This window comes from Monodelphis domestica, chromosome 2 (assembly GCF_027887165.1).
Source record: "Monodelphis domestica isolate mMonDom1 chromosome 2, mMonDom1.pri, whole genome shotgun sequence".
Lineage (NCBI taxonomy): Eukaryota > Metazoa > Chordata > Mammalia > Didelphimorphia > Didelphidae > Monodelphis > Monodelphis domestica.
In genome coordinates, this window is record NC_077228.1 from 512,802,206 (window position 1) to 512,820,342 (window position 18,137).

Genomic DNA, 18,137 nt, shown 5'->3' on the forward strand with positions numbered 1-18,137 from the left:
TTGGCACCACTGAACCACCTAGACAGTTGAAGAGGAAGACCACAATCTGTTTGAGAGAGTAACAATCTAATAGTTTGTCATCATTTGCCCTTTGTTTTTGAAGAGGACCAATGATGTCAAGGGTGATGACTTGACTTGCTTGTCAATTGGATTTTAGTGAGGTAGAGTTGTACAGTGTCAGATTCACTATCTCTTCCATAGTCCTAGAAGCCCAGTGTTAAGACCAAAGTCAAGACAACAGATTCAGTAGAGCGCCTACTGTAAAATGGGAAACTTAGAAAGAATGGAGAGGTGTAGAACATCCTCCTTTTATGGCTGAGTAAACAATCAAAAAAAAATTTTTTTTTAATTTAAACCCTTACCTTCCATTTTGGAATCAATACTGTGCCTTAGCTCCAATACAGAAGAGTGATAAGGACTAGGCATTGGGGGTTAAGTGACTTGCCCAGGGTCACACAGCTAGGAAGTTTCTGAGGCCAGATTTGAACTTAGGACCATCCCTAGGCCTGGCTCCCTCAATCAATCTTTTCTAAACAACTTTTCTAGGACAATTGCTAATAAGTAGATTTGGAGTCAGAGAGTGGAGGTTCAAATTCTGGCTCTGTGATTGAGTTGCCTCATCTGCAAAATAAGAGGGTGGCTGGGCTAGATGACTGAGGGCCCCTCCAACTTTAGATCTATGATCTTATGGAATTGCTAGGTAGTTCAGCCAAGTCACCAGTGATTCAACCAAAAACCAAGCTAGATGTTTTCATAAAACATTTAGTAGACTAGATGAGACCATGGATGAATTCTAACTGTTGACATGAGTCTCACACAAAATTTGATCATGAATCTTCTAGCAGTTTGACCAATCTGACCAGTCTTCTTAGGGATAGGGTCCAGTGGGCTAGCTTGAAGCTATTTCTGGGGAATTTTACTATGATCCACAATGAACCCTCCTTCCTCCCAGGACAAAACCTAAGATCTGGAGTCAGAGGACATGGGTTCAAATCACCCATCCTTTCTAGGTTTTAATTTCCTCATCTGCAAAATGGGATGGTTCAGTTAGATAGACTCTAAGGTCACTTGCAGTGATAAATGTAATAAGCCTATCATCCAGAAGAATGGAGTTTTCCCCACCTGCAGCAATGGCGCCCACTAATGGCTGAATGGTCAAAAGGAAGGGGAAGTTCCAAGCTCCCATGATCAGAACCACACCCAGTGGTTCTGAGTGGATATAAGGCTGGTCATCCTTCCTTTGAGGGTGCTTCTCCACAGGCTCATCAAGCATCCACTGGGGAAGGTTGTCGATTGCATGCTCAGTTTCTTCCAAGGCATAAATGATCTCTTGATAATATGCAGGCCATTCAGCCTGTGAAGTATAAAAATAATAAGCAATGAATTGATTACAGATTATAAATTGATTAGATACTCTGCTTGCTGATCTTACAAAGTTTCTTCAGTTTATATAAGTGAAGTGAAGCTCATCAGTGAACTTCTCTTTAGGGCCAGGCACAAGAATGCTAAGGAGACTCTTGTTATACAAAAATAAAATATTTATTGAGAATAGAAGGATATAAAGGATTTCTAACTCTAAGGAATTCCAACTCCACTCAAATAAAACCTCCTGGTTCCACAAAGAACTACTTCTCCTGTTTTTACAGGCTTCACTGATCCTTCCTGATTTGACTCACCCCAATGTTCACTATTCTATGACAAACTAACCCTATTATCTTTATAAGAAGTATATAATTCTTAACCTTGTCTCCAAGTTATAAAAATAATAAAGGATAGCTGGCTGAGCTTCAGCAAGAACCAAGTTAGAACTCTGGGCTTTAACAGACTCAGAGTCCATACCAAAGACAAGGTCTTTCTTTGATCTTCTCAAAGATAAAGCAATCTATGAAACAGCGATAGACAGTCATTAGTATTTCCCAAGTTAGAAAAGGGTATCACTTAGCTCCTTCAGGTTTTTCCCTTTTTTCCTTTTACCTCAGACAGTGAGGAGAGAGAGAAAAGATGTCACCTGCTCCCAGAACTTTGAGGGAGCATCGAACTGCTAACTCCCTCAGAGTAACAGCCACACCCAGAGAGAGTAACTGCCACAAAAAACCCTTAACCCTCCCTCACATACTGTCAACATTTCAAACTGACACTGTCTCATATCTGTTTCAGATTCCAATTCTTTCTCAAGTCAGCTTCTTCACTTCTTATCTTTAAACTAATGTAACAAGATGTAATTTCTAATATCATCCTCATAGAAGACAATGTTATTCAGGGTGAGATCATAGGTTCTAGGCCTCACACCTCATCTATTCCAATGTAGTTTTACAGAATGATAGAACTGAGACCAAGAGAAATGAAGGTACTTGCCCACAGTCACACAGGTAGCAGTCAGCAGTGGCAGGATTCAAAGTCAACTCCTGACTCTAGAGTCAGTCATTTTTTCCATCTTTACAAAAAGTACCAGAACACCCATCACCAAATTAAAGACAAAGGGCCAAGACAGACATCCCTGGGAAGATATCCTGTCTGCTGATGATTTCCCTGAATGGCTCCTCACCTAGGAAGTCACAGTTTACTATTTAGGTAGTTTATAAAGAGAGAACGTGAAGGAAATGGGTTATTACTGCATGACAAGAAAGGATGAATATAGCTATTTGGATGAGTCCCTTCCATCATCTTCCATATCCTAAGGGGGGTCAGAGTAGGGGAGCTCTAAGGTTTCTTCTAGACCTACTCTTAGCTTGGCTTGGTTTGTTGGATTTGAGGATGAAAAACCTCCAAAGCATCTATGATCTCTAAGTTCCCTTCTTGATTTCAGTGCCCTCCACTCTGTGATATATGGTCATCTTTCTCACTCAAACCTTCCATTCTGGTCCAGTCTAGCTCTTTGCCCCAATATGTAGTGGGCTCATTCTGGCCTCCCATCTTTGCTCTAATTCCTACCCATGTGTGATTTCCTTCTCACTCCTGCTCTTCTGCCCCATTCTTTTGTATGCTGCCTCCCCCTCAGAGTCATCCCAGATTACTTCCCTTTACATTCTGCCCTCCATTCTGAATTCACCCTGAAGGTTTATACCCCTACCATCAGACACTTTTAGCCCATGGGCTTGTAATTATACGGTCATAGAATTTCAAGCTGATGGAGCTTCAATCCTAAGCACTTTGAAGGCACCTATGATTTGCCCATATTGTGAATCTTAAAAACTTCTCAGACTATACCTTAGAAGATTGGGTTAAGCTATTCCCCTATTGTAACAATGGAGGTTAATCAGGAATGTAGTGAGAACTTTTAAAATTACTCCACCTTGCTCAGACAGTGCCTTAGGGGAAGATAAAGTTGAAAACTCCTGATTGAACAATGAAAAGTCCCTAACTCATACTTATAGTGAAGCTAAAACCTTAAGCTAGGTCTATTTTTAGATCTAATACAAAAAGGGTACTAAGCATGTAATAGTTAAAAGAGTGGTTGGCTAAAACTGTGACCATGGAAATATGGTTTCAAGATATTATCTTGAGTTAAATCAAATATAAAGTGGTCGCCAGGGAAAAATTCCCAGATATGAAATATACTGAAGTCATCTGGGTTTTTATGGAGATTTTAATTAATACAAATTAAGGAATTAATGAAAGGGAGAGAGAGAGTAAGCGGAAATAATGAGCAAAGGGGTAGGCCAGCCCAGGCCAGCCTAGGCCAGCCTCGGCCCAAGCCCTAAGAGAGATCAGTCAGTCTTTAATCCACTCACCACAAGATTTGTCCTGAGCAAGATTCTAGTGTTCAGAGAGACTCAGCTACTCCAACTAGTCCGAGCTCCAATTCAACTTTGGCAAACTGAATTTTCAGCCAGCCACTAAGCCCTTCAAGGCAGCTCTGGCAAGCTGCCTCTCTCCAATTAAGCTTTGGCAAGCTGAATTTCCCCAAGACCTCTTTTGAGCTCCTTTTAAAGAGAATTTTCTCCTATGTCACCTCCCCTAAGTTTTCACATCTACCAATCACAGTAGATGTTTTCCAAAGGACAGACCATTCTTAATTCACACCTGAGTAGACTAAACTTTTGAGTAATTCACACCTGAGTAGACTAAACTTTTGAGTAAGTTCACACCTCTTTGCCCCTTGCAAGTTTGCAAGTTGCTTGATCTTTTAGTGATTAATGTGACCTTCATAGGTACTTAGCATCCCTTTGTATTAGATCTAAAAATAGACTTAGCTTAAGTGCTTGGCCTCACTATAAGTATGGGTTAAGTACTTTTCATTGTTCAGTAAAGAGTTTACAACTTTATCTTCCCCTAAAGTATGCTTAAGTATGGGTGGAGTAGAGTTCTCACATCCCTGATCAAGTACTTTCATTGTTTAAAATGGGGAATTGTCTTGACCAAATCTTATGAAGTAGGGTCTGAGAATTTTTACGATTCACAATCCCCCCTGATGATCATTGGAAGACTAGTCTCCCCATTGGTCATTTAACATAATCATCTTATAGTCCTAAATGCACTTCTAACTGTAGATATATACAATATTCAATTTTCTAAGAGGAAATTAGAGTAGTGAGGGAGGAATAGAAAAGAAAGAAAGCAAAACCAATATTTTGCTAGGCACATTGACAGAAAACCAAATTAGGGGCAGTCCCTTTTTTCATAAAAGTGTACATTTACAATAAATGTTCTATCAAACTTCAGTTCAATCAACCATATCCAAAGTTCATTCTTGATCTTCTTAATGTAGTGTAGGTTTTCTCTTAATGCAACAGTTCATTCTCTGGATATAGAAATTAGCAAGCTTCTTCCTTGAAGATATTTTCTCAAACAAAATCAAAATCTTGGATTTTCATAAAAATGCAATCTCAAAAAAAGATCAAAATTCTTGGATTTTAAATTAAAATACAAGCAACTTGGGGGCAGCTGGGTAGCTCAGTGGATTGAGAGCTAGGCCTAGAGATGGGAGGTCCTAGGTTCAAATCTGGCCTCAGACACTTCCTAGTTATGTGACCCTGGGCAGGTCACTTGACCCCATTGCCTAGCCCTTACCACTCTTCTGCCTTGGAGTCAATACACAGTATTGACTCCAAGGCAGAAGGAAAGGGTTTAAAAAAATACAAGTAACTTACAAAAGGCAAGCTTAACAAAAGAGGTGTGAAGTTTTAGTCTAACTAGAGAAGGTGAGAACCAAAGAAGATGTGAACTTAGAATGGGCAGTCCTGGGAAAAAGTGTCTACTGTGATTGGTAGATGTGAAAATTTAGGGGAGGTGACATAAGAGAAAATTTCTTTAAAAGGAGAATTCAGTTCAGTTTGGAGAGAGTTCAGTTTTGAAGCTGAATTGGAGCTCTGAACCCAGTTCAGGAGTTCAGGAGTTCAGTGGAGGACTGAAGCTTGATTGAGATGATCTTGTGGTGAGTGATAAAGACTGACTCGCTCTCCCTTAGGCTCAGGCCTAGGCCATTTGGCCTAGGCCCTTTCTACTATTCTCTCTCTCTCTCTCTCTCTCTCTCTCTCTCTCTCTCTCTCTCTCTCTCTCTGTCTCTGTCTCTCTTCCTTAATTCCTTCATCTGTATTAATTAAAATCTCCATAAAACCCAGCTGACTTGGGTATTTTCATATTTGGGAATTTTCCCATGGTGACCACTTATTTTTAGACTTAAAATCAAGACACTAAAAATTATCTTTACAGTTTGGCCAAAACCTTCACAGTTTTGGCAATTCACAGTCTTGGAAAACCCCATTTACATGGTTACAATATTCTTCTAGTATGTTCCACAGTCACTCAGTTCCTGGACTGAATCAATACCTTGTGGAGATCAGCTTTCAGGGCTGCAGCAATGTCCTTTTCTCCCTCCTTCATCATCCTTCGCAGGTTTTCCAGCTGCTGTAACCGGAACTTCAAGGGCCGAGTTTTGCCAGAGTTGAAGGCAGCCCTGGCCCTGTTCACTGTCTCACTGATCTTACTCATGGTGTCTGAGAAAACAGGACCACAAGAGACAGGTGGCTTTTTAGAGACTGAAGCTGAAAAGGATCATCTTTTGAATTCAGTTCCATCCAACAAATGCTTATGAGAGCTATTATGCACCCAGTCCTTGATGAAGTATCAGAGCTATATAGACAAAAACAAAACCAGTTCCTGACCTCAAGAAGCTGACATTATCCTGAGGCCAGAAAGTCACTTTTAACTTTGATGGGTCTCAGTTTTCTTCCCTGTAAAAGAAGGGGACTGACTAGATGACTTCTGAATCTCTTCTTGTTCTAGTCTTATGATGCTATGAACTCCACTCAATTTATCTGCTATAATCTTGACCACAGAGGAATGACTGCTAGGGACACAATGTCTTCTTCCCCTTGGCAGAGAGGTGGTGGAATGGGGCCAGTGTTGTCAGAAATGGTCACTGTGTTGATTTGTTATGTATAATTATACTTTAGCTATAGTTAGTCATTATAGGAGAACATTCTATTGATTAGCATCAGTGAGAGAGGAAGGAAGGAAGGAAGGAAGGAAGGAAGGAAGGAAGGAGGGAAGGAGGGAAGGAGGGAAGGAGGGAAGGAGGGAAGGAGAGAAGGAAGGAAGGAAGGAAAGGAAGAAGGAAGGAAGGGAGGGAGGAAGGAAGAAACAAAGTGAATTTCCCAATGAGAGGCATATGGCCATTGTGAATTTCAAAACTACTCCACCCTATTCAGACCATTCTTTAGAAGATCAGATTTAGCTATTTCCTGATCATTAACAATAGAGATACTTGGAATAACAGAATCAGGTCTTGGAAACTACATTCTCCACCCTACTCAGTGTAACAAAATTAGGAAGGGTTGCAGCAAACACAAGATTTAATTATTTGAGTATATGGCCTTCAACAGACATGTACAAAAAAAGGAGAGACCTTTGGGAGGTCCCAAGTCAAGCTTGAGCCACCATTGGCACATATGAGATGCAGGAAGTGAGGTAGAGAACAACCTCTGGAATTCTCAGGACTTCCTGGGAAGAGGGTTAGAGTCAGTTGGAGGCTGGAGCTTGAGGTGGGAGGAGCCTTGCAGACTGCTTTTCCTTCAGATTTGTCACGTGAGTGATAAGGACTGATCCCTTTCCCTGCCTTGGCTCTCCAAGGCCTTAACACCCATTTTGGCTCAGCCTGAGCCAGAGTGGTTCAGCGTTAAACTTCTTTCCATCTCTCCCCTTTTCCTTCTCTCTCTCTCTCTCTCTCTCTCTCTCTCTCTCTCTCTCTCTCTCTCTCTCTCTCTCTCTCTCTCTCTCTCTCTCTCTCTCTCTCCTCTAATATTTTCTTCCTCCTGTTGTAATTAAAACACCATAAAAATTTGGCAGCTGACTTGGGTATGTTATTATTTGGGATTTCCCTTGGCAACCATTTAAATTTAGATTTTTTTCAGTCTCAACCATAATATTCACCCTTTATACCATTGATGGCTAGGGCTTGGTCCTTTGGACTTAGTGCTTGAGGATGGGGGACTACCTATGGTGTCTTCTGCCCCATGTATGTTAGTCTGGGTTAATAATCACTGGAAGGTACAACCACACAGGGCCTGCCCAGGATTTGAGTTCTCACTGGGTAACCACAGGGGAGGGATGCTGGTCTTCAGGGCAGTTCTTCCTCTTCTACTGCACCCCCATTGTTGAAGACTGTCTGGGGCAGCAGGACCCATGAAGCAACTGTCTTTCTTGCCTCTCCTCTCCTTTCCTTTGGGGTTCCCTCAGTTTCTTCTCTCAGGGACAAAAGGGGTTGCTGGATTTAAAGCTGCACAGATGTCTTAGAGAGATCTTGCTCAGAGGAGGAAACTGAGCCCTAGTTGGAATGGATAAGTGATTTGCCCAAAGGCACACCTGTTTAGGGCAATGAAAACAATAATCATAATTGATGGTTATAATGTGCCTTATGTACATCCTCTCATCTGAGCCTCATCACAGCCCTGAGAAGTAGCTTACACACATCTTATTCTCCCCATTTCATAGACATGGAAACTAAGGGTTCCCATTAGATTGAGCTCCTAGAAAGCAGGGACTGACTGTTGCCTTACTTTGTACACCTAGAGCTAGTACAGTGCCTGGCACACAGTAGGTGTTTAATAAATGTTTCATGACTAAGTAACAAGGTTAAGTGACTTGCCTCTAGTCCCTCCCTCAAGTTCTTTTCTTCCTTCTCTTTCTGCCTGAGAATCCACATGCACAACCCTATGGTCACAATACAGTTAGAAAGTGAAGAAGGCAGGATCTGAACCCAGGTTTCCCTGCCATCCAGTGCTTCATCTCTTATTCCAAGGAATCTCCCAGAAGAGGAAGATGAGTCGAGATCTGAACCCAGATCTTCCAGTTCCCAAACCAGGGCACACTATTATGCCCAACTGGGAAGAGGGAGGCCAATCCACTTCTTGTCTGGAATGGAAGACTGAAGACCAGAGAGATAAAGCAATTGTCCCAGACCACACAGCAAGTCGGTGACAGGGCTTGTCTCCTGACTCTCAATCTCAGGCACTTTCCAACAGCATATTGAACCTCTCACCAAGGCATAAAGGCAAGCACTCATCCCTCCCCCAACACATGCATCCCTACCATCTGCATTTTAAGAGAGACTTCTCAGGGAGAGGGCATTACTGAACTGAAGAGAGTGCATAATGGTGGGCATCCAGGCAATGTGATGGGTGAGTAGGAAAGAACTTTGGGATGGAGAGATCTTTCTTTACTTCAGCCTACTCTGACTCTTACTAGCTGTAGGACCTTGGACAAGTCACTTTATTTCTGAGTCTCTGTTTTCCCACCTCTAAAATGGAAACATTTGTAACATCTGTAACAGTTATTGGGAGAACTTTTCTTAGTAGAGAAATGAGGCTTAATCCAAGGGCTCAAGGGCAGTGCTGCTAAAAGGGGGGAGAGCTTGCCTTTGAACCCGGGGCCTCTGATGCTGAGCCTGGTTCTGTCTCTGGTCGGCACTCCCAACTCCCAGAAAACAAACTGGTCAGCCTGAAGCTACCCCCAACACCCAGGCTGTTCCTCTCAGAACAATAGATTATTTGTGGCCAAACCTGGGTTTGGTTTTCAAAACCAGTTTGTGCCTGTAGAGATAAAAGCTACCTGAACACAGAAGATTAAAGAGCAAACAAATGAGGAAACCATACAGTTTCTATGGTCATCTGAAGCTCAAAAACTCTTGATTGGCTTAAAGCATTGATGTCTGTTGGACTGCTTTAAGTGGACGTAGCATCGCCTTTTTTTTTTTTGAACCCTCACCTTCCATCTTGGAGTCAATACTTTGTATCAGTTCCAAGGCAGAAGAGGGGTAAGGGCTAGGCAATGGGGGTTAAGGGACTTGTCCAGGGTCACCCAGCTAGGAAGGGTCTGAGGTGTAAACCTCAAAATTTATTACACTTATGAATGTTAGGGGTTTCTCCCATTGGGGAATCTTCTACTTTAAAAAATTCCCTAGAAGATAGTGAGAATTCTACTTAAGTGTGAAAACTCCTTGCCTTGGGAATATCCCTACTCCACCCTACTTAAGACTACTTTAGGACAGAAAACTCCTTCAGAACAATGAAAGTGCTTTGATCCATGCTTATGGAAAGGACAGGAAGTTCTTTGAGTCATGACTGTTTTAGAATTGATACAATGGGATACTAAGTACCTATAAAGGTGGAGCAACTTGTAAGCTACTTAAACCTAAAAGGGTGATAACTTATTCAGAGGTTTTTTCTTAATGAAATTTGTTGACACAGCAGCATTTTTTTCTGACTTACTAAAGAGATTAAAACTACTCAGCTGTGAATTCAAAATGGGCGGTCCTTTAGAAACATCTACAGTGATTGGTAGATGTAAGGACTTAGGGGAGGTGACAGAGGAAATTTTTGCCCTTAAAAATAAGAGCTTGGATCTCATTCAGAGGGATCTCGATTTCTGATTCTCATTCTGGAAGATCTCATTCTGAGTGACTCATTTCCTTGAGGACTGATGCTTGAGGGCTCTTTCTTTGGAGATAGATCTCTTTGAGGAGAAGTGCTCTTGGAGGAAATCTCATTCTGAAGGAGAGCTCCTTGAGGAGCTCCTCTGAGGGGCTCTGTCCCTCTGGGGTAGGAGCTCTGGAGGCTCTTGAGAGAGGCCCTTTGAAACAATCTCTGGCTGGAAGACTCTTTGAGGAAGGACGCTGGCCTGGTGTCACTAGTATCCTTGTTTAGTCAGACCTTGTGGTGAGTGTGAAAAAACTGACTGATTTCTCTTTTAAGACTCAGGTCTAGGCCATATTGGCTTGAGGCCCTTCATACTTATTCCTTTCTTACTCTCTCCCTCTTTCTTTGATTACTCATTGTATTGTTAATTAAAATCTCTATAAAACCCAATTGACTTGGGTATTTGAATAATTGGGAATATTTCCCTGGCGACCACCTTATATTTGATTTTAAAACCCAAGACACTGTAGTGAAACATATTTCTGCAGTCAAATTTACTCACCCTCTCTTATATCTATCACAATTTATATCTTCCACTATTTTAATCACTACAGTTTAAGACCTCAACCATTTTAAATCTTACAGAGGCCAGATTTGAACCCAGGACCTCCTACCTCTAGGCTGGGCTCTTTATCTACTAAACTACTTAGCTGCCCTCATTTATTAGACTCTTTTTAAAAACTCTTTCCTTTAGCCTTAGAATCAATCCTGTGTGTTGGTTCTAAGGCAGAAGGGTGTTGAGGGCTGGGAAAAGGGGACCAAGTGACTTCCCCAGAACTACCCTGATAAGTGTCTGAGTCCAGATTTAACCCAGAACCTCCCAGCTTGCCTGGCTCTCTAGCCACTGAGCCATCTAGCTTCTCCCAGTTTCATAGATTTCTTAAACTCAACATACTCAGAACTGACCTTATTACCTTTTCTCCTTCCTACCTTCCCAATTTCTGTGGAAGGCTCCATCCTCCTCTCAGTGACTCTTGGATTCCTCCCATCCAATGAGTTGCCAGCTCTTGTGGCTCCCATGTTTGGTGTATCTTTCATGTCTGCCCCCTCCTCTCCTCTGATGCTGTCACTGCTCTATTGTAACAGCCTGCTGCTGGGTCTCCCTGTCTTAGGTCTCTCCCTACTCTAGGCCATTCTCCACTGAGCTATCAAAGCAATCTTGGAGCACAGATCTGACCAACTCACCCCCTTATTGTAGAAAATCTAGTGACTCTCTATTACCTCCAAAAGCTAGTGCTTGGCTTTTAAAGCCCTTCCTGATCTTTTCTGGGCTTCTTATCCCTGACACCCCTCCACCTGCTCTGCAATCCAGAAAATCTGGCCTCTTTGCTGTTCTTCATGCATTTTCTTTCTTTTTCTAAAAACCCTTACCTTCCATCTTAAAATCAATAATAAATATTGGTTCCAAGGCAAAAGAGTAGGCTAGGTGATTGGGGTTAGGTGACTTGGACAGGGTCACACTGCTAAGAAGTGTCTGAGGCCTGATTTGAACCCAAGACCTCCCATCTCTAAGCCTGGCTCTCTATCCACTGAGCCACCTAGCTGCTACAACTCCATGCATTTCCATTGGTGTTCTCCATGCCCGGAATTTTCTCCTTCCTTATATTTCTTTGTCTCTCTTGGTTTCCCTGACTTCCTCCATTTGACATTTTAGTTAGAAGTTAGTTGAGTAGAGATATTTTTCCCATCCAAGCTTGAGACTCCCTTCAGAACTATTCACAAATCATTTGGGGACCCATGGACCCAGGTTGAGAAGCCTTGGACTAGCTGGTCCCCAAGGTCCTTCCCCGTTCTGAGATTCAGTGGCTCCTAAAACATCTGATTTTTTAAAAATTCTCTTCCATGGCCTGAGTTTTACTGAGTTCTGTGTCCCTCTCCAGTGGACTGTCTTTCCATTCTTTATTCCTTCGAGGTTCTGGTCTCAGAAAATTAGAGAGTGTCTAATAAACAATTTGGAATGGTAACTAACACCAAGTTACTGTCAAAGACTGTAACTGAGCAGTTCTCTGTCTGTCCTCTCTATTGTTCTGTCTCTCTAGTTCTGTCTATCTCTGCATGTTTGTGTGTAAGTCTGTTTCTTCCCCCCTCTCTCTCTTTATTCCCCCCGCTCTGTCTCTCTCAGTCTCTTTCTGTGTCTCTCTCTTTCTCTGTCTGTCTTTTCCCCTCCTCTTCTCTCCCTCCCTCCCTCTTTCTCTCTGTCTCTCTGTCTCTCTGTCTCTCTCTGTCTCACTCTGTCTCTCTCTCTGTCTCTCTGTCTCTGTGTGTGTCTCTTTGTCTCTCTCTGTCTTTCTCTGTCTCTCTGTCTCTGTCTGTCTGCCTCTCTCTCTCTCTCTCTCTCACTCTCTCTCTCTCACCCCTCCCTCTCTCCTTTCCCAATGTTACTTTGTTTGAGTTTCTCTAATCCCTTTAGGCAATGTGTATAACTGTGTGTTTATTTTTTAAATGGTCTTCCTACTGGGAAACCCTGGATTACTCCTTCTTCCCAGAAATGCTTTCTTTGGGATCTCTCACTATCGGAAGGGAGGTGTCTCTCCCCAGGAGAGCTTAGCTTCTCCCTAAAATTCAGGAACCTTTCAGGATCCTTCTGAGATTCTCCCTCTCAGAGTCAAAGAGTCTCCCTTTGGCCTTGTAAGACTCTCCTTTTGTGGAACGAGCTCCAGGAATCGATGCAGAGTGAGAGGAGCAGAACCAGAAGAACATTGTACACAAGAGACTGATGCACTGTGGTACAATTGAATGTAATGGACTTCTCCATTGGTGGCAATGCTGTGATCCAGAACAACTTGGAGGAATCTATGAGAAAGAACACTATTCACATTCAGAAGAAGAACTGTGGGAGTAGAAACACAGAAGAAAAACAACTGCTTGATCACATGATTCGATGGGGATTTGATTGGGGATGTAGACTCTAAAGGATCACCCAAGTGCAAATATCAATAATAGGGAAATAGGTCTTGATCAAGGACACATGCAATACCCAGTGAAACTGTGCATCAGCTAAGGGAAGGTTGGGGGAAGGGGAGGGAGGAATAGAATATGGTTTTTGTAACCAAGGAATAATGTTCTAAATTGAGTAAATAAAATGAAAAAAAACTCTCCTTTTGGCAAATGGAGAGGTTCTAAAAGTGGCCAGGGACCATGTAGGGAAGAGATCCAGGCCTTCCTTGTTTAGGCACTACCCGCCAGTGGGCAGCGCCATCTCCTTGCTTCTCCTGCTGATGGCACTCAGGGAGGGCCTGAAGCTTTCAATTCTTCACTCCTTGGGCACCAGACACATATGCCTCATGGCCAGCTGACAAGCTTCCTCTGCCTCGGCCCCTTGTACTCTCCTATCCTCTACTCTCACCATCCCCAGTAGAGAACCCAGGTGAAGTGAATGGAGAGATCTCCTGGGTAGAGGGTTAGAGTAGATGGAGAGCTTCCTTCTGCCCATGCCTGTTCTCAGGCCACCTGAGAAGAGGGATGAGTCCTCTTGGACTCCCCCATAGGTGTCCCACATGCTTTCTGAAGAGCAAATGGACTTCCTCAAGCTTGGGGGAGGGGGCGTTCCGCCCATTTCAATAGAATTGTGATGGGCGCAATACTCTCTGGAGAAGGACATCCCTCAGAAGGCTGGCATTTTTAGAGGTGAGGAATACTCCTTACAACACTTCCAATTCCTGGGCTAATACTCTACCATGGATGACTGGATAGATGAGAAACAAGAAACGTGGAGCAGGGAGGTCAGGGCAGAGCAAGTTAATTCTTTTTTCCTTCGTTGACCTTATTATGGTCTTAATGAAATACTCTTAGTGATGGTTTCATCTGTGCCTCAGCTTAGTTTGTGAGAGTACACGCTGATGGGGGCTTTGAGTATTTGCAAATCCATTTCCCTGAACCCAAGACGAATCAGGGTAGCCCAGGGTTAGCAGGTGGTAGCTTGAGGCAGTTTGACTCTGCTACATCAGAGTCCTAGCAGTCCTTGACATTTTCATGGCACTTTATGCTTTTCAAAGCATTTTCACATCCTGGATCTCATTTGATATGCATTGTGAACATGGACTCTAGAAACCCCAATCTTGTAGCCTAGTAGCCTAAATCTTGTCTCCAGAAGCCTCTTCCAATATATCACACCCTCCTTCGGAGAATTGAACTCAGGACCTTCAGCTTAGGAGACTGACTTAGTGCTTACTGCAGTAAAGAGTCACTCTCCTTGGGCTTAGCCCCCAACTGAAGTGGATTGCCTTTACCTTAGGGTCCATTATTCAGTCTAAAATTGCTAGCATGGGATTCCCCTCAGGGTGGATCATCCCGGGAACAGGGAACAAGTACAAGCTTTAGGGTCTCCAACTTACAAGCTAGTCCTAAAACTTGGGGTTCTTCATATCTTAGGAGGCAACAAGTTTGGGGTTTCTAGATTCCATGTTGGCAGCATAAAACTCCAAGTCATAGGCTGGACAGAAATAATTGTCCCCATTTTACACTTGAGGAAATTGAGTCCAAGTAGCTTTTAGCATCCTAGATCCTAGATCTAGATCCTAGATAGGATCATAGAATTAAAACTTAAGGAGAGGGAGAAGCTGGGTAGCTCAGTGAATTGAGAGCCAGGCCTAGAGACAGGAGGTCCTAGGTTCAAACCTAGCCTTAGATACTTCCCAGCTGTGTGACCCTGGGCAAGTCACTTAACCCCTGTTGCCTAGCCCTGACTGCTCTTTCACCTTGGAACTAATATACTGAGTTGATTCCAAGACTGAAGATGAGGGTTTAAAAAAAAATAGTAAGTTGTATGGAATGGAGATTCACGGTTTCACATCTAGTTTCGTTTTTCTGTGTCATGCTGTATATGTAGAAATGCTCTGTTTTGGTATATAGATTCAGAATATTTGTTTAAAAAGGACATTGTCTAGATTACAGAAAGGAAAAGAAAGAGCATTAGGAAATTATTTAATTAAAACTCATCTCTAATTTTAGAAAGGAAGATGCTAAGATCCAGAGAGGAAAAGGTCACACAATGATGGGACTAGAACTCAGGGCTCCAGGACTCTTTTGACTAAAACAAATTCCTGTCTAGGGTTAGAGCGTGGCCTGCCAAGGAACAGGAGAGCAACCACAACCACAACCACAACCACATCCAGAGCAAACTGAAAAAGGGAAACTTTTGTCCTTATCATTGTCATCTGCTCAATGACTATTTCAAAGAGGAAATGAACCGGCTTCCAAACCAGCCCCCTCTTCAATGCTTTCCACCTTGGCCAGTGAGAACCGTAGAACTTTGGCACTAAAATGGACTTTGAAGCCATATAGTCCAGCCTTTCATTTCACAGAGAAGGAATCAGACATACAGAAAAGAGAAGCCTACCCAGAGTCCCACCACTAGTCAGTGGCAGGACTGGAAAGAAAACCCAGAAGGAGTCTTGCTTGACCCCTGGTGCAGGCTGACTTTCCATTAGAGCTCTAACCATCATGTCTCCCAGGGCTGCCTGAGATTTTGAGAACTGTCAGAATGGTGACATGGAGGGGGGTTGCTAATTCTCCACAGAAGTCTTGCCAAGAGGTATGGAGAAAATACAGAACAAAAGGGAAGAACCATACCTTCTCCCAGTCCACATCACTGTGAAAGGAAGCAAGCACCCTTCCCAGCCCTACAATCCACAAATATCCTTTTGTAAAGCTCCTAGGAACTCTAGGATAGAGTACCCTGCCTAGAGTCAGGAAGACCTAGATTCAAATCCAGCCACAGACACTAGTTGTGTGACCCTGGACAAATTATTTAACTGTCTTTGCCTCAGTTTCCTCATCTATAAAATGAATTGGAGAAGGAAATGGCAAGCCACTCCATGATAATTGCCAAGAAAATTCCAAATGGGTTCACAAAGAGTTGAACACAATGGAAATTAATGAACAACAAAGAACCTACCATGTGCCAGGCTCTAGAAATAAACAAAGACAAAAAGATAACATTCCCTACCTTCAAGGAGATTATGTTCTATTGGGAGAGATAATATATACTATGTGAGGATATAGAAAATATATGCAATAGTTATCTGCCCTCTGGTCTTCTTTTCTCAATCAGTGTGATTCCATCCCAGTTGGTAGAACTGCTAGGATATTATCCCAGGAAGTGGACCACACACAGTGCCCATAATCAACTGTGGCTGCCAGCTTTAGTGTATCCTGGGGCCCCATCTGCCAAGCCTCTGAATTCTCCTCCTAGATCAAAATCTCACCTTGGGGTTCTACTTTCCAGCACAGCACCAATAAGGGATATTAGAGGGAAAGGGGATCCATCTACTGCCCATAAACCACCAGGGGTCTAATGGTGGCCTGAACAGATTGTATGCCACAAATCCCAGGATCCTAGACCTTGAGCTGGAAGGGACCTCCCAGTCATGAGGTCTAACTTCTTAATTTTACAGAGGAAGAAACTGAAAGCCAGGGAGGTTAAGAATCTTCGAAGCAAAGATCCTAGATTCAGAACTGTAGGGGATCTCCGAAGTCATCTAGACTAACTCATTTCATAGATGAAAAACAAAACAAGGGGGCAGCTGGGTGGCTCAGTGGATTGAGAGCCAGGACTAGAGACGGGAGGTTCTAGGTTCAAATCTGGCCTCAGACATTTCCCAGCTGTGTGACCCTGGGCAAGTCACTTGACCCCCATTGCCTAGCCCTTACCACTTTTCTGTCTTGGAGCCAATACACAGTATTGACTCCAAGACAGAAGGTAAGGGTTTTAAAAAAAAAAAACAAAACTGGAGGACACACAGACGTTTCACCTGGGTCAAATAGGGAATTCAATATTCCAATTCTAGTGACACTTTCCTCTCTTAAAATGTAAAACATGAAATTATCATGAAATCACAGAAACTCAGAGTGGGAGAGGCTGCAGGGAACATCCAGCCCAACCATCTAAAGCAAGAATCCTCTGGATAATGTGCCAGACAAATGGGCATCTCCCCTTTACTTGGTGATCGATTTCCTTTGAGGGGAAATTCACTCCCTTTCCACTTTTGGACAGCTCCCAGTGCTTGGGACATTGGATACTTCTCACAAATAGTAGCAACTTAAAACAATCTTCCAGCATGACATCACACAGAAAGTGTTAGAGAAAACTTCAGCAACCATCTAGGCTTGACACTTAATTTTGCTACAAAGTCTCTCCAAACTCCTTTTATCTCAATGGGATTTCATAGCCTGCAGACTGACATTTGTGGATTTGGTAAACATAGTTTAACATCCCCAAAGTATCTTGCAGTCAAATCAGTTGGGGAAGTATCATCTAAGGAATATTGGCAAAGAGAAATCCACTTTGGAAACCAAGCACCCAGGGGACTCCAAGTTCAGAGCAATCTCACTTGAGGAGACAGCAAGTTGCAGAGCAGTCTAGGAGGACAGCAAAGAATACACCCGCACACACCCAGGAATCAAGGGAGTTTTGTCCTAAAGATACTCTTTCTCTGTAGTCTCAAACATCGACTGGTTCCAGCCCCGTGAATTCAGTCATTCTTGAAAAACTCAATCATTTTAATAATTAGTGCATTGTTGAAAATATTTGTAAAAAACGTTTTTTTCTAGAAATATACAGAACTAGAAAAACTAGGAAAACACAGTCAAAGTGGATAAAGAAATTACCTTCTTCAGCTTCTCTCAGGAATTGGTTCTCCTTGCAATGGCTAGCAACTGAAGATGAATCACTAACCCTCACACACCCCTATTTTAAATCTTTTCTTCCCTCCTTCCACAGAAAAACTTGGCTCTGTACCCAGAAAGTTTGGGTGACAGAAAGAAATTGGTATTTAAATGAGAGGGTGAAACTTAATCCTTAGCTCTACACTTTCTAACAAGTCTTGGTTTTGAGGATTAGCTTTTGGATTGTCTCATCTGCTTTATTCTGAAATGTGATCATGTGTCTTTAAAGGGATGGGCAGGGCAAAGATGCTGGTTTGAAAAGGGAACTCTTGTTTGCCCATGGTGTGGGACCCACTGCTGATTGATGTAGCCTGGTGTGGAGCATTTCCAGTTTTCCAAGGTACAACTTGCCAGAGCAATGACTCTGCTTGTTTCAAGTCAGTTACATAAAGTCTGAAAAATGCAACTCATGAAGACTTCAAATTCAAATCATTGAACAGAGAGAGCTCTGCTCAAAGGATGAATCGTCATCCCTAGCCAATTTGTGGCTAACCAACATGGCTACATTTGTGTATGGGCAGCCTTTCAAGGCTAGGATGGACCCTGGGTTTAATGCCC

The 18,137-nt window shown here is 42.7% G+C and overlaps 1 protein-coding gene across 2 annotated transcripts in view; it reads right to left on the reverse strand.

The window, feature by feature from the left end:
- LOC100020131 (aldehyde dehydrogenase, dimeric NADP-preferring) overlaps nt 1–17,765 on the reverse strand; it is a 32,679-nt gene extending 14,914 nt beyond the window's left edge. The window contains exons 1-3 of one of the 2 annotated variants that reach the window (XM_001372712.4): nt 17,523–17,765; nt 5,770–5,936; nt 1,123–1,354 (exon numbers count right to left, since the gene is read on the reverse strand). In XM_001372712.4, coding sequence (XP_001372749.2) covers nt 1,123–1,354; nt 5,770–5,931 — 394 coding nt within the window. In that variant the 5' untranslated portion in view covers nt 5,932–5,936; nt 17,523–17,765. The remainder of the gene's footprint in view (nt 1–1,122; nt 1,355–5,769; nt 5,937–17,522) is intronic. The other variant, XM_056819658.1, reaches the window with a different exon arrangement.
- Nucleotides 17,766–18,137: the final 372 nt, after the last annotated feature.